The sequence below is a fragment of the Molothrus ater genome, chromosome 1 (assembly GCF_012460135.2).
Source record: "Molothrus ater isolate BHLD 08-10-18 breed brown headed cowbird chromosome 1, BPBGC_Mater_1.1, whole genome shotgun sequence".
Classification (NCBI taxonomy): Eukaryota; Metazoa; Chordata; class Aves; order Passeriformes; family Icteridae; genus Molothrus; species Molothrus ater.
Window position 1 is genome coordinate 28,763,590 of NC_050478.2, and position 15,217 is coordinate 28,778,806.

The window sequence follows — 15,217 nt, forward strand, 5'->3', positions numbered from 1 at the left end:
TGTACAACAGCGGCAAGCAAAGAAACAAAAATCCCACCTATTACACCTATTAATACCAGCTCTAAGACCTGTCCCCACCACATCCTCTTTGCTTTCAATATCTTCCCTCAACAGAAGAGGCAAACAGGAAATGCACCAGCTCCAAAACAGTAGAAAGACTGACATTCTACCACAGTGACATGAAGGAGGCGTAGTTAGAGTTCTCTGCTCTTTCACAAACGTTAGCAACATCTTGCTCCTACTCTAATATACTCTCACCCATCTTACTGCTACACAGAAATCATTCTGACCACAAGAAACACATTTTTTATAGAGTGTTGTCTGCTCTAACATTTGGAAACATTCCAGGGTAAAAGTCCACTGTTCTGTCCTCTCAGGGGTAGTGTTGTGAGAGATCGATTCACAAGGATGTCACTGCACTCCAGCTGTAACAGGAAGGGAATGTCAGCACCCCCGTAAAAGGAGAGGGTGCAAATTTTTGCTAGGACAATTAATTACCTTCCTGCTTTTATTTTTCCCCGTGGTTATTTCTACATGAAAGTTGTAATCTGTACAAGCCACACTGCCATTTGGTATTCCCAAATGCTCTTCAGTAGGCAAAAAAGAAGAGAATTCATTTCAAATTATCTTGTTTTACATGAAATGCTACTCTCAAGAGCCTATGCTTGTTTTCTCTTAGATAAAACCTATCTAACTGAACTAAAAGGCTTGAATGTAATTACTTGGACATCTGCAGGTTCAGAATCATACAGAAGAATACCAGGATGCTTTTTTCCCACTGGACCCTGATGAACTGCATGATGTCTTCCAGTTATCTCCTGCAGATTACCACAGTAGTAATCACCACAGCAGTAATATTGTGTCCACACTAACCAACAGCAAATGCAATACTCTTGCAACAAACTGTTTACTAGTCCTGTTAGCACTTATTACAAACAAGACACTTAAAAAAAAAAAACCAAAAAATTTGTGCCTTTCTTTGGAAGCTTCTTACTGTCACACAAAAGAAAAATGGAGACCTAATCATTCCTGAGCTTCTTGTACTTCGGGTCTGAACCAGCTTCGGTTCACTCAAGCAAAAGACTTTCTTTTGGAGAAAACTGTGTGAGTGAAGTATACAATGCAGGAGTTTGATTGCACAAGCAATAAACCCTTGACTATCAACTCATAGGTAGTACATATTTCTACAACAATTTAAACTCTATTACCATCTGTCATAATACTGCTGTAACTTGTTCTGACAAATATTTACTATCATAGCATAATTATAAATACTGTGGAAACTACAGCGATAGAAACTATTACCATGCAGTAGTGGAGACAAAATGAATTTTTCCAATGCTGCTGTAAATACTATAATTTTTGCAGTAGAAAGAGTACTGTGCTGTAACATTGGGGTTTGCAATTCCACCTACACCTGCAGAAAATAAACTTAGAAACTCAAATGTATTATGAAACAGTTAGGCTGACTGGCACTGCATTCATTTCCTTTTTTTCCTTTTTTCATTAGCCAAAAAAAGAAGCAGAAATTATCATTAAGAACTGTCAAGGAGTGAATCAGAAAATTGCAACTTGAAGATAAAATAAGAAACAGGCTCACTCACAAAGCCTCAAAGGAAGTTAATAATACTTGTTGTACTGGAAGCTTTGTATGGAATCAAGCCATTTGTTTATACAAGTGGATTTGTTTCCTGTTGGTACTTGTTAGGACCACTTATCGTTCATATACTCATGCCCTGTATGAAGATGTATGGGCTGTATGTACTAGATACTAATGCTATCTTGTGCCACCAATGCATGTTCCAAAAACACTGTGCCTTGAGTTATAAATGCATATATGAACTCACATAGGCAGGTCATTTGTTTAAGTGACATTTTCTGAATACATAGTAGTATCTCACCTTGTAAATCACAAAAATTTGAATTTCAGAAAAATATGAAGTACATGTTTGCTTCATACACAAGATTCAAAATAAATAAGAAAATGGGGAAAAAAATATCTCCCACTACAGTTCCACCTTTCTTTAAAAATGGAGAAAAATGAGATGATTTTTTTTTCTTCCTTGTGTCAGCTATTTTGGACTTTACTAGAACACATGATGTTCTATAACAGAAGGGAAGCATTAGTGCAAAATGCCCTAAAGAACATGGATATCAGAGATGGGGAGGGAGCAGAAATTATGTAAAGAACCTACAAAGCTTGCACAGAGCAAGGACTCCAATAGTTGTGGGTACAGAAACTATACTAGGATGTATGCAAATGTCTATAAATACTGAAGTTAGGGTTGACATACAGGTTCAGTGCTCTCTTTACAAGTAGCTTTATAACAAAATATTTTTTTTCATCTGAAAAATCTTACTACTGTTCTCTGCACATCAGCCATTTAGCTTCAGCTGATTTCAGTCTCCTGGCAGCTTGACTTTGGTGTATGTACAGGAAAACATTTATCCACCCTCCTGTAATCCAAACCACTGCCTGCCTTCACTGGGGGCCTTTGTGGCTAGACCACAGTCCACAGCTGGGGAGGAGATGGGGACTATGACAGGTGAAGGGGACAATTCAGTGTTTCTTGATGGCCAGAAGGGCTTGTAGAGAACCTTGGTGGTATTTAAAGCTATCTCAGCAGAGCACAAAACAGCAATATTAACGTTAGCAACCTCCTTCAAAAGTGATCTGCACAAATCCCTGGAGATAACAGCCTTTATTAGAGCAGAAACATGCAAATCACACTCCCAACAACTGTTTTTCTATTCAGGTCTTTCTTAACTTGATAATGGTTAAGAGGTAAAACAAGTTTCTGAACATATATCTCTTTACACACCATTGGAATTTTAAATGTTTGAGAGCAATGAAAACTCAGCATACAAAAACAGGTTCATGCAATAAAGGCTAGGGTAAATAGAATTCCACAAACAAGTGCTTGGACTGAAAAAACAGGGAAATCCACTGAACATATCTGTTGCAAAACTGAGCTAAGACAGTTGTCTGGGGATTTCTAAGATATCAAAACAAAACAGGGTGACTTAAGGACAGTTTAAGCTTTAATTCTAGTCTCTAACTCTTGTGGCTTTTACTCAGACTAATGTTATTTAAGCACAGTTTATGTTGGCATCTTTTTTTGAAATGCTACATTACAGAAGGGCTTGGAAAAATGATCCACCCTCCTAAAGAATATTCTGAAGAAGGAACACTGTAACATAGCCACTTATCCCTTAGATATGTGAACTGCTTAGCGAGAGGCCAGATATTTATAGTTAGGAACATGCTTGCTAGTGACTTCATCACCTTGAAGGGCTTTCTAGCCTCAAGTGAATCACAGAACTACAGAAGAGCCCAGGTTGGAAGAGACCTTGAAAGACTGTTGGGACCAACCTTTCGTGGGAAAGAGAGGCTAGATGAGATTATCCAGCATACTGTAACCACCCTCACAAGACAGAACCAACATGTAATTTAAATTCTGTCACTGCCAATATGAACTCATACACTAGTGCACCAAGCTGGGTGCCAGCCTTTCATAAGCACACACATTTCTGACACTACCAACCTTGCTGGTTTCCACCTCAATCCCCCAACCTAAAAGGGAAGAGTGGTGGGCAGAAAGCCAGTACTACCCTATATAAGAGCCACAACAGAAACACCTTCTGCATGGATCCTTCCCATGTTTTGTGTTTTACCTGTGATCCATAGGGAAGCTGTTGTCTGGAATGGACTGGGATGGAGGGAGGTGGGTAGGGAAAACGCGGTCAGGTTTAGGAGTCTGAGCGGAGTTTGGGGAGGCATGGTGCAGCGGCGACACGGGAGTGCTGGATGGCGTCGGTGGGTTGGAGGGCCTCATTCCCACTTGTGGTTTCTGATCATAGGCACTATTAGTAAAGCAAGGGAAAAGCAAGGTAGGTTATTTTTTCCAAAGAAAGAAGAAAAACCAAAACCATAGCATCTACATCCAGAAAAAAAGTCACCACAAGTGCCCCATTTAGAAGCTTTTGATAATAGTTAACTTATGAATCAGTTTGGGGCAGAAGAATTCTCAACTTTACACTAGGAAGAGCAATGAAGAAGTCATGTTAGAGGCAAGTGATTCAGCACAGCATTTGCTTCTCTGAGACACAGAAATGTATTTTTAAAGGACTCAGTCTTACAGTCACATTCTAACAGGAGGTATACAAAATACATAAAATTAGAAGCACCTGGACTAGAGCACAAAGAGCTGACAGTGCCTGTCAAGGCTCTTTTTCTTTTGCACAAACCACAAAGTGAGACAGTAAAACAATACAGCCAGAGGGAAGTGATCTGACCCAGAAAAACAATGGTATGCGGGCTTAGCTACCCATACTAGGATGTCAGCAGCCTCTCCTGACAGGTTTTTTTACCCCTCTCTCTCTCTCAAACTGCTGGTCCTACAAATACACAGATGCTATTTTCAAGGGTGTCTCACATCAGGAAAGGACTTGAGAACACTTTGATCATCCCTGTTTCTAACCAGGAGAAATGCAGACATTAGGAATATAGTAAGCACAAGCTTGCATGCTTTTCTACATCAGGTCCCTTAGCACCCATCAAATCCATCAACGGATTCATTTGATTTTTGAAACCAAAATCATTCCTTATAACTGGCAAAATAAAAAAAGCCTTTTCCTTTTTTTACCCCATTCATATCCAAAAAGTTAAATGCTATAATGCTTTAAGTGCTAACAGTTTTCATACTACATTGATGAGAATCAAAGCTAGATGAAAGATTCTAAAATAGACTGAAATGTCAATAAGAAATCCTTCACTGCTGATACTAAAGGAAGGAGTGACATGTAAGTGCAACCAAAAGAAAGTCAATAAGGAAGAGGTATCAAGCCCCTCCACCACCCACAAATAAATAAAGCTTTTATTATCTATGCCTATAAAAGAAGACAACTTGCTTTTGAATGCAACTAATGAAACACTGTTTTAAAAGGTAATCACCCAGGAATATACAGATACAACATCTGCACAATTTGTCAAATACCTAATGTGTTGCTCAGACCTGCCAATCCCTTGCCTGTTACACAGATCTCTCTTTCCTAATGCACATAATGCATTTTGAAAGTACTTTCAACACAGCTCACAGAAAACAAGATATTCCTTTCTTCTATTTCATGCTTGTACCCTGGGTTTTTAAACTCTGGCTAGCTCCCATGGAGGAGGAATAGAGGATGTGCATTTTGATGAAAAACACTGCTTTAAAATTATTATGTAAGTGTTTGACACAACTGTAAACAAATCCATCAGTGTTCATCAGCTAAATGCATTATCTCATCAGTCTCTTATCTGCTGAAGAGGTAACTTTTCTAAGACCTCTCTTATGGTTTTATTACTCTTTCGTCAGTCCTCATTTAAGCCAGCAGTTCTCACTGCAAATATGCTCCTAATTACTTTACCTGACATTGTACAGGCACTTTTCCCCATAACTGAACTTGAATGGTTGCTCTTGACTGCAAGCGGAGCCAAGTTCTGAACATGGGCTATGGGGTTCCTTCTTGATTTTCACAGGGAGACCATGAAAAGCCACTGGAAAGAGAAGGAGAATGCAATTAAAACCCAAGTACAATATCAACAATTAGCTTTCCCAAGTAAGCTCGACACTGCTAATTAAACACATGATTAATTAAACAATTCTAATAATAAAAACAATATAGGAAATAAATATTTCAAATATTTCTTTGAGTGTCAACTGAAAAATAGACACCAGAGATCCTTCACATTGGCTATTATCACTTCTATTGTTTAATAGAATGGTGGCCAGCATCCCATCTCATTAGCAGGAAAATAACAGCCCACTTATATTTGGCTTAACTACTGTAAATGTTGTCAGAGGCAAAATACTTCCCAGGCACCAAATGTTTCTAAGTAATATCAGAGGTTGCTTTTAGTTATAAATGCAATAGTAGTCCACTTCAAAGAGTATCACACAAACAACTCCAAAATAAATTTAAGATATATCAGCCTCAAGTGTATGATCAGTAATGTTTTCATCCCACAGAATGCTTGAAAATTTGCAGTGAAACCCCTTGAAACTGGATGATTATATGCACTTTTAATTATAAATAACATAATTTAAAAATCAGAATAAATGGTTTAAGTAATTTTTCTTAAAAATAAACAAGATAAAATCCTGGCCTGATGAAATTCAATAGTAGATGTGATATAGACACAAACAAAAAAAAAGTCATACTTTTTAAAAGCTAAAAAAAACCCCAGAGGGGGTGTGACAGAAATGCAGTATTAATTAGAAGCACAAGGTGGTCTGTACTAAGGGAAAGGCCAAAAGTAAAGTCAAGGTTAACCAGCAAATTAGTTTACACCAGAGAACTTTCCTTATTTCATATCCAATCTTAACCAAAATTAAAGCAGAAGAAAATTCAAAGTTCACCTGACACTCACAGACCTAAGTAAGTGGCTAGAAGGACAAAGGACTAAAAGACAGGTATGTAACAGCTTGAAAACACACCTTTCAAGTTTTAAATAAAATGAGGTTGTTAATGCATTTTTGAACTCCAAGATGCCTAGAATTCAGAGATAATTTTATCACTTTGATGTTGTCACCAAAACACCATAGTATGAACATCACATTCCAGCCTGACATAGACACTTGTATCTCCATAAAAATCCACGTACATGCAGCAGTTCCTGTTAGGGAATCTCAGCAAAAAGCCAGGCTATCATTGTATACCATCAAGTAGCATCTTACCCCTTCTCTTGCACCTGAACTTGGGAAAGAAGATTTGTTAGACACATATCTTCTGATAATAATGAATCTGCATACACATGCCAGGGTTCAGTGGGGAGATAAATGAAATGCTAAGAAGTGAGCATCAGAACCACATAACTCTGGCATCTGAGAGTAAGGTCTGGATTCCAGACTTTTGCATTGGGTTTTCTCATGGTTAGGCAATGTTCAGAGAACTCTTTCACAAATAGATCCTCTCATACGCTATTACATGACAGCTTCTACTACTGCCTTTCAGTTGAGTCATCTGCAACATAACACTATTCTATTTTGACACGTATTTTCACAAAACTCACAAGAGTTAGCAGAAAACTCCTATTCAGCTATTATATTTTGTGGACAATACCAGTTATGTGGAAAGATTAGAAAGGAGAAGCAGACAATAAAACATATAGAAATGCATATGCACAGCACAACAACTTAGGAAATGGAGATGGAAAATGTGAACATCACAAGAAGAAAAGAATTCTTCCTGAATAAAACTGTTTGAACTTGCACTAAAAAAAAGCCCACATAGACTTCTTGAAAAATGATTCTCAGACTTAATAACATGGCAAAATGCAGCTCAGTCAGTTTTCCAAAGCAATCACAAAGCAGGCTGATATCCAGTAGTTTGTTTCAGGATGCTTCTAGTGAACTTTTACTGCTGACTCTCCTTTGTATGTCTGGTCAAATAATGCATGCATATACATTTAATATATATGATGGGCCCCACAACTCTGGGATGCTGGCTCCAAAGCTAAGGTAGGCAATCACTTTAACTTGAATCAAAAAATTAAAACACAACTGCAACAAGACTCTTTTTTAAAGCCAGTATCACATATTTGCACAAAGGCCACATGCTGCTCTATATTTTTTTTTTTTTTTTTTTACTTTGCTACTTCCTTGGAGTTAATCTGTTATGAAAAATTACTTCCCTTATTTATTTTTAAATAACGGGAGTACAGAGACTCCCACACTACAGCCCTGTGCGGAGAACTGGCTGGGTATTTCATCACAGCGCCGAGAGCCTGAACGTCTGCTAACAGGCAGTTTTCCAGCTCACTGGCACAAGCACAAGTGAAAGCAGCACATTCATTTTGTGCAATTTGCTTTACCTTCCCACATGGAGTTGGTGCATGTAAAAGGCTGTTAAGTACTAAATTATTCCTTATCAAATCACCATCATCTGGAGTCATGATCAACACTAATTAAATTACTTTCACTGAACACGGCTCCAGCCTGCTGCCTCAACTGCGAGGTACATTTTATTTTGCTTACTGTACAGTCCTAGCAAGGTACAGGGCACACTGCTAGAAGGCATCTGTGCTGTAGTTTTAATTAAAGTTTACCTCACCTTCCTACCAGCTTTATAAGCTAGGGTAAAGTGTATCAAATCAAGTAGGTTAACACCTTCACTTCATTTAGAGAAAGCATTACAGACCAAAGTGATTTTATATTAGATCTTTATCTTAACTACAGCCAGAAAGATAATGTAGCTGTAAAATTTAAAGCCTTCCTCGGGCAGTCCCCTGACACAGTCACCATGCTAAGCTTTATCTGTAACTCCACTTTTAGAGGTAGAAAGGAAAAAAGATAGGCTGATAAAAATACTTACTGCTTTTTGGGGGCCTTTCTTGAAGGCTACTTGCTCTTTCAGGACATGTCTTAAGTGTGGCTGAAGATGACAGACTTCTTTTAACAATACAATTTCAAACATTCAAAACAGTTTTCATACCATCACTGAAACCCTCTGCCCGTCACTTCTGATTTTAGTGTGACACTCATTCTATAGTGCACCTATTAAAAGAGAATTTAAACATACCACTCTTTTGCTAAACTGGATTTTATATTATGTTCTCAATCTTCTTTCTTTTGAGGAGAGCAGGGTTGCTTATTTATACAATCTAATTTTAGTGCAGCATACCAGCTACCAACACATTCATATTAACAAAATGACATTTTAAACAACCATCTCCTTACCACTTCTTTCTTCCTGATGGTAAATTCATTTTACTTAACCCAAGAACAAGAGTCTCAACCCTATTAAAGTAAGGGGCTCTCTGCCTTAATAATGGTCTTATTAAACAGTGACCAAGGGCCAAGATTTCATCCCGAGTGATTACTTACAGATAACTACCTCCGAACTTGAAAGGCAAACAATCTTACAGCGTGTATTTAGATGGATGGCTTCAACACCTCATCTCAACTACCACGCAAAGTCAGGCTTATCGGTATCAGAAACAGACCCTTGCCCCACAGACCCTGTCTGGAGCATCTCCAAAGCCAACACAGAGATATAAGACAAGCATGACTGCTGCCATTTGTAGCAAACTGATGAAGGTATAATAAATTACTGTATGCATATTCTCTGTGCATAAACATGTCTATTTATATCTGCAGAGTAAAAGGGCTTGCATATTATACATAATGTGCTGCTGTACAGAACTAGATTTTATACAAAGCCATAATGATTTCCCCACAAAGTAAGCTCACATGTAACATGCAAAAACATGGGGTGGAACCTGCCATCCATCCTTCAGAAGTGCTGCTCTACTTTGCTATCTGTCAACAGCCTAATCCCTGAACATTTTGTTCATAATAACACCCAAAGAATGAAGAACCACACCTCTCAAATGAAGAACAATTTTATCAAGAACTCTGAAGTCAAAGGAGGAATTGGTTTGTCTCAGAGGAGTCTGATATGCACACTTTCTAGCCTGAGAAACAGGAAGTGTACCACCTCTGTACAAACAGAACTGAATCTACTTCTTTTGAGAAGGGCCTGACATGCACAGCATTAAGCAATGGCTTAAAATATTTTTCAATTCAAGAGATGACTATTCAAGATGAAGAAGAAATTAGGAATATGTTATATGAAATGGCAAGTCATTTCTCCTTTGAACAAAAAGTAACATTTTAACTTTCAAACTTCAGATTCCTGCCCAGAACACATGATAAAATCTTGTTTCTGAGAAAGAATGGTTTTAAACATACTTTAAAAAGCCACGAAATATAACTGGCAATTCAGTGATGTTGGCTAATGGCAGGCAATGCTTACACTACTGACCAAAGAGACAAAGATGTCCTATCCACACTTGTGGGTCAAGAACATTTACTATATGGTATAAAATCAATTGACAGCAGTTGATTTTGTACCACACTTGCTCCTGATAGTGAACTCTGATGTCACCTAATTAATACTATATTCACATGTATTATGTTTGAGGACTTTGAGTACCTGAAGAGAAAAGAAAGTAACAGTAAGTCATGGCCTTAACACGCTGTTTCTGAGTTGTTTTTCAAATTTATGCTCTCAAATCATTCTCTAAACACAATTCTGTAAATAAACTCACTAATTTTTATCATCAATTAAGGCAAAATGGTTAATATGCAATATAAGTTTTGAGAGATTTCTTGAACATACTTGAATATAGGAGACTTGACTCAACAGCAAGATGAAAAGACAGAAGACATAAAAATACTTAAGTTGATACCACTACAACTCCAGGTACTAGACTGACTGAGGTGAACCAAGATAATACTTGGTAAAATTTCAAATGCAAGAAGGAAAGGCCCCTGTACTGATAAAGGCAACAGTGTCACACTCTAAATCTATCTCTCGATACATACAGCAATGCAGCAGGCACTTCAGATACATCAGAGTCTCTCCAAGATTCTTTTCCAGTACATTTACTTCTGCCAAGCCCTCCCCTTCCCCCAACACACAAAAATCCATTACTAAAGGGTCTAATCTCAGCTATCAGCACAGAGTGCCTTTTATGGAGCCATTAAACCATTTCTCTTGTTTACAGTGCCTGAAGAAAGATGTGAATTATGTCTGTGACAAAACAGGCGATAACATTTCTAAACTGCTATCAAAATGCAAACTGAAATACACTTAAGGACAGGGACCCTAATTCATGTTTTTGCCATTTTCCTCGCTCACTATAACTTAACAGCACTCACCTGATGATTCAAACAAATTATTTATGCTATAAGTACAACAGGTAGGCATTAGTTAAAAAAAAAAAATCTGCTTTTAAACAGTTTATTGAACAGTTCATCAAAGAGCATAAAATGCTAGTTATGTCTTAGGTGATAGCAGTGACCTAGCTGCTCTTATCAGAAAACATTTTTAAAAAACCCAAGCACAACACTGTGTGTTCACAAGTCCTAAAAATGCCTTATTTTTGTTACAGTCACCTTAACATTTGAATCATACATTCAGTATAGGTATTTGCTTACCTTAAGAATGAGCTATGAAACTAAATACCTTCTCTATAGCTTTCTAGGTGGGAGTGCCAGGCTTTAGATATATTTTCCAAAGAGGTTTCAAAAGTGTGCATTCAACTCATGAAACAACAGCCTTCTGCATTTTGGAAGGCATGTATTGATTATTTATTTCTAGATGATTATGATTTGAGCTTTAGAGCTTTGCAGACAGCTGCACTCTGAATTTCAACAATAAGAATCAGATTAAAGACGTCAGGATGCCAAAGCAGCGTGCTCTTTCAATTTCATTGTACTATATATTTTGATTATTTAGTTTTACTGGTAACTTTGAGATGCTCAGGAGTCATCAGAAGCAGGCACTCGACATAGCTGACCATTCATTCATACTCCAGAGGTTATTGTGCTGCAGCTGGATGAGGTATGCAGCCTCGTATACTAACAGAACCTGAAATAAAAATATCATGTAGGAGAGGTGACACATGAAGAGAGCTGGGACAGTAAAGGCTGGTAATCAAGAATTGCCATCTAAACTGTTCCCAAAGATTTTGAATAAAAAGCCTATAAATACCTACAATTGCTACAGCTGAAGACAGAAGTGACTGCAAGCATGGACGACTGAGGCAAGATCTGCAGTTGTTTTCACGCTAGGTAATCTCTTGCAAAAAAACGTTTTGTTTCTGACCACTGCAAGAGCTGCAGAAATGAGCAAGACTTGAAGGCTGTGGACTGATTTAAAAGTGGCTGAAGAGATTACATCTACACAGACTCCACCAGGTTCTTCAACCATTTATCTATCAAAGTCACCTCTATCAGATCTTAGCTGAGCTCCAGTCAACTGGATTTCATTTAGGTCCTGCTCTCTGCCAGATATTGGAAGAAGTTGGTGACAAATTGGATATCTGACACACAGATATGCATCATCACTGTGGTTTCAGAGACTATCCTGGCAGTTTATAGAAAAGCTGAACATAGACAAGAGACCTGAACTTTCACTACCTTACAAATTTCACTACCTTCCTTTCCTGCTAGCAAGGGAAGGGAGGGTGGGGATGGGAGGAATCTATGCATTCTTGTCAAGTATCTTTTTGAAGAAATACATGATCTTGATATTATTCTCCATTTTACAGTTGCATCTAGAAAACTAGAACGCCTTCAAGATCTAGAATTTAGACCTAAAGAGAGCTGGGCTCCATCTAGACTCACCAAGTAGTGATCGCTCACCTGAAACAGTCTGCATGTGTGTTTGGGTATTGCTGTGTGCACACACAGTCAAATGAAAGTAAGTATACTGAATATGCAAGCATGCCTCTGCAATGATACGTTACATATGGCCAAAATATGTGTAATACTGTAATAAAGAGCAGAAGGATTTTTTCCTCTTCAAATGGATATGTATAACTGGGGAGAAAATGGGTAAGCAGCATGCAGAAGAAAGTAGCAACTTGTAAATGTGTGAAAAAGCATTCAATAAAAAGCTAGTTCTTTCTTATGTAGTAACCTAACTCTAAGTCCAAAAAAGAAAATCTCTGGACAGCCCTTAACACAGAGAATGCTCTGCCACCCCTTGTCTCAGTGCTCTTTCCCAGAAAGTGGGACTTCATCACTGGGCAGCACTTGGCAAAGCCGTTATATATGATTCCATCAATTCAGTCTTCGCCTTGGCTTCAGATCAGATCCTTCCAGCTCCTACCAGCTCAAAAGATAGAAACAGCATGGGACCTCATTTTTTGGAAGCTAGTTCTGAACGATGAGCCCAAGCACCAGCTTTCAAAGCCAACTGGCAAGAATAGAATACGTGGGCAAGATGGATCTATTTGAGAACCTTGTTTAACAAAAAGAAAATACCAGCTTTGAAGTAATCTGTCACCTTTACTGGAAAATATGCAACTACAAATGCACTTTAATAACAGTTAGAACTCATGCTGCAAAATGAAACAAATTGCTTATTTTCTCTTCCAAACTAAAGCCTACAATATTGTACATGTCAATTAATGGTCTACTTGAATCGCATGAATGCTACGCAATAGTATAGCCTTTACAATCCTTAGGGGGTGGGAAAGGATGTGGGGGGAAGGTAAAGAATAAAAGACAGCCCAAAATTGTGGGATTTTTTCCTCAAAGCCTACATGGAATGTTCTCAGATGACATGGTATGAGAATAGAAAAAAAAAATTATTTTGAATTTGACTTAGGAAAAAGTAGCTAGTAGGTGAAAACAAACTGCAGCAAAAGCTGGAATTTATTTTTGTTTACAAACAAGGAGTTGCAAGATGGAAAATAACAGCCCATTTTCCTACAATTGATATTGGAAAATTCTGGACATTAAGATCTACAGTAATGGATCCATCTTAGCCAGCACTGTTTGCTAAAATAACTTGCTCTTGCTTTGGAGTCAGGGTTTTTTATTTCCTAATTTTTTAAGCAAAAAGCATTACAGATTAATGACTAAAAGACAAAAAGAATGCATCGATGAAACTCAATTCTAAATTAATTGAATCACCTGTTCATCTCTAGATTATGTTAATTCTCTATATTCAACATAGTTTTCCCTATCCTGACTATGATCTGGATTTAACATGAAGTCTTTGAGATTAGCACCTGAGGCCAAAAATAGTGTTGAAATAGAAAACAGAGAAGAATTCGCTGCAACTGTAGGGCACCAAGTCTGCATCAGTATCCATCAGGCAGATTTATACAAGGGCATTTATACCCAGGGAAAAGGTGACCAACGAAACATCACGAAAATATAGGCATATGCCATTTCCCTGCAGGACATCTTATTTGACAATTAAACATTATGGTCCTGCCCCTGTTCAGCAAAGAAATTCTTCTAGGACCTTCTTCACAAAGGAAAGTAAGTGTCATTCTTTAACTGGAATTTTCTACAGTTTGTGTGCTAAGACACTAAAAAATTCTGCCAGTGTAGCTATTTCTGGGCAGCTAACCCAAGACCCTCTTGCCATGACAGATGTAGCCTCTCCTGAGAGGTGGAGGGGTTCCCAGTTAGTGTGGGAGAGGAAGCACAATATTAGAGGTTGTACGCATTCTGCTTAATAATTGGTTCACTTCTATAAATCCTCACTTTTAGTGCAAGATATCCCTGATTTGCTTATCTGTGGAGATGCAATTTCTGAAATGCTCATTAGTTACTGAGGGTACACCTGCAGCCTTCTGACACTGGAAGTCCTGAAGGCACCACTGAGATAATTCATATATTTGTAGCCACTTCACTTCTCATTTCAAAGGACCATGTCAGTCAAAAATTTCATAGTATATTCACTGAGTATATTCAGTATAACAGCAAGTAAAAAGCCCACCCAAAAGGGTAAGCCACTGGGCTGGGGAGTAGGGGGAGTAAGTTTCAGAAAATATCAATAAAAGATAACCTACTCGCTAAAATGCAAATGTAGAGCAATTCCAAGGCAAACTTTTCTAGAGGCTTCTAGTAAATACCTAGGTAAGGCACTAATAGGTCCTTTGTCACAAACTGACAGTGTATTTGGGCAGCTGCTACCTGGCTGAACTGCCATACAGTATTAGAAAACTGTCTCTACTCTTCTACCCTCAAGCATGGAACATTTTGGCACAATTGTGGTTAGTTGATCCCTCTTTGCCTCTATCCCCAAAAGATTTTCACTTTCCCATTAAGAATTGTCTGGAAAGTATTTTCAGGCAGCAGGAGCTGCAGTTACCAACACAGTTTCTCAACCTCCAAAAGAAACAATCCCACAGAAATGCTGTCACAGGCACTGTTTTATTCCGATTTATGTCCCCTTCCTGCAGTGCTCTCCTTCCTTTCCAGACAATTTACCTGTCCAGCTGTAGGAGACTCACAGCTGCAGGCAGTCGAGTGGAAAGTGCTGCCAGAGGGTCTCTGCCTCCTAGCAAGTACCTCCAGGGTAAGAGTGAACCTGCTGACAAATACCGGCGGCACTGGATTACTGGGAAGAATACAAGGAAATTTGCAGAACATTGGTGGGAGGGAGAAGGGAAGGATTAAGCTAGGAGGAGTGAACTGGCTCACTTTGATGTCTGAGGAGAGCAGGTGAGGCAGGACTAAGAGCTCTCCCTGCCCCCAAAATAAACAGAGGCTTAGGGCTCTCTGGAGGAGGAAGCGGTAACCTAATAAAATTAAACCAGCTGGGTTCTGTAGCAATTGAACTAAAACACGTGGATAGCTGAAGATGATTATAGGGAGGGAAAAAAAATTCCGAAGACTTTTTAATCCCTCTACATTGCATCTGC

At 38.4% G+C, this 15,217-nt stretch overlaps 1 protein-coding gene across 5 annotated transcripts in view; it reads right to left on the reverse strand.

Annotated features, from left to right (window-relative positions):
• ETV1 (ETS variant transcription factor 1) overlaps window positions 1-15,217 on the reverse strand; it is a 66,448-nt gene that overhangs the window by 26,736 nt on the left and 24,495 nt on the right. For all 5 annotated transcript variants that reach the window (XM_036402855.2, XM_036402864.2, XM_036402845.2 and 2 more), the window contains 2 exons: window positions 5,410-5,539; window positions 3,676-3,864 (listed from right to left, as the gene is read on the reverse strand). In XM_036402855.2, the coding sequence (XP_036258748.1) occupies window positions 3,676-3,864; window positions 5,410-5,539 (319 nt within the window). The remainder of the gene's footprint in view (window positions 1-3,675; window positions 3,865-5,409; window positions 5,540-15,217) is intronic.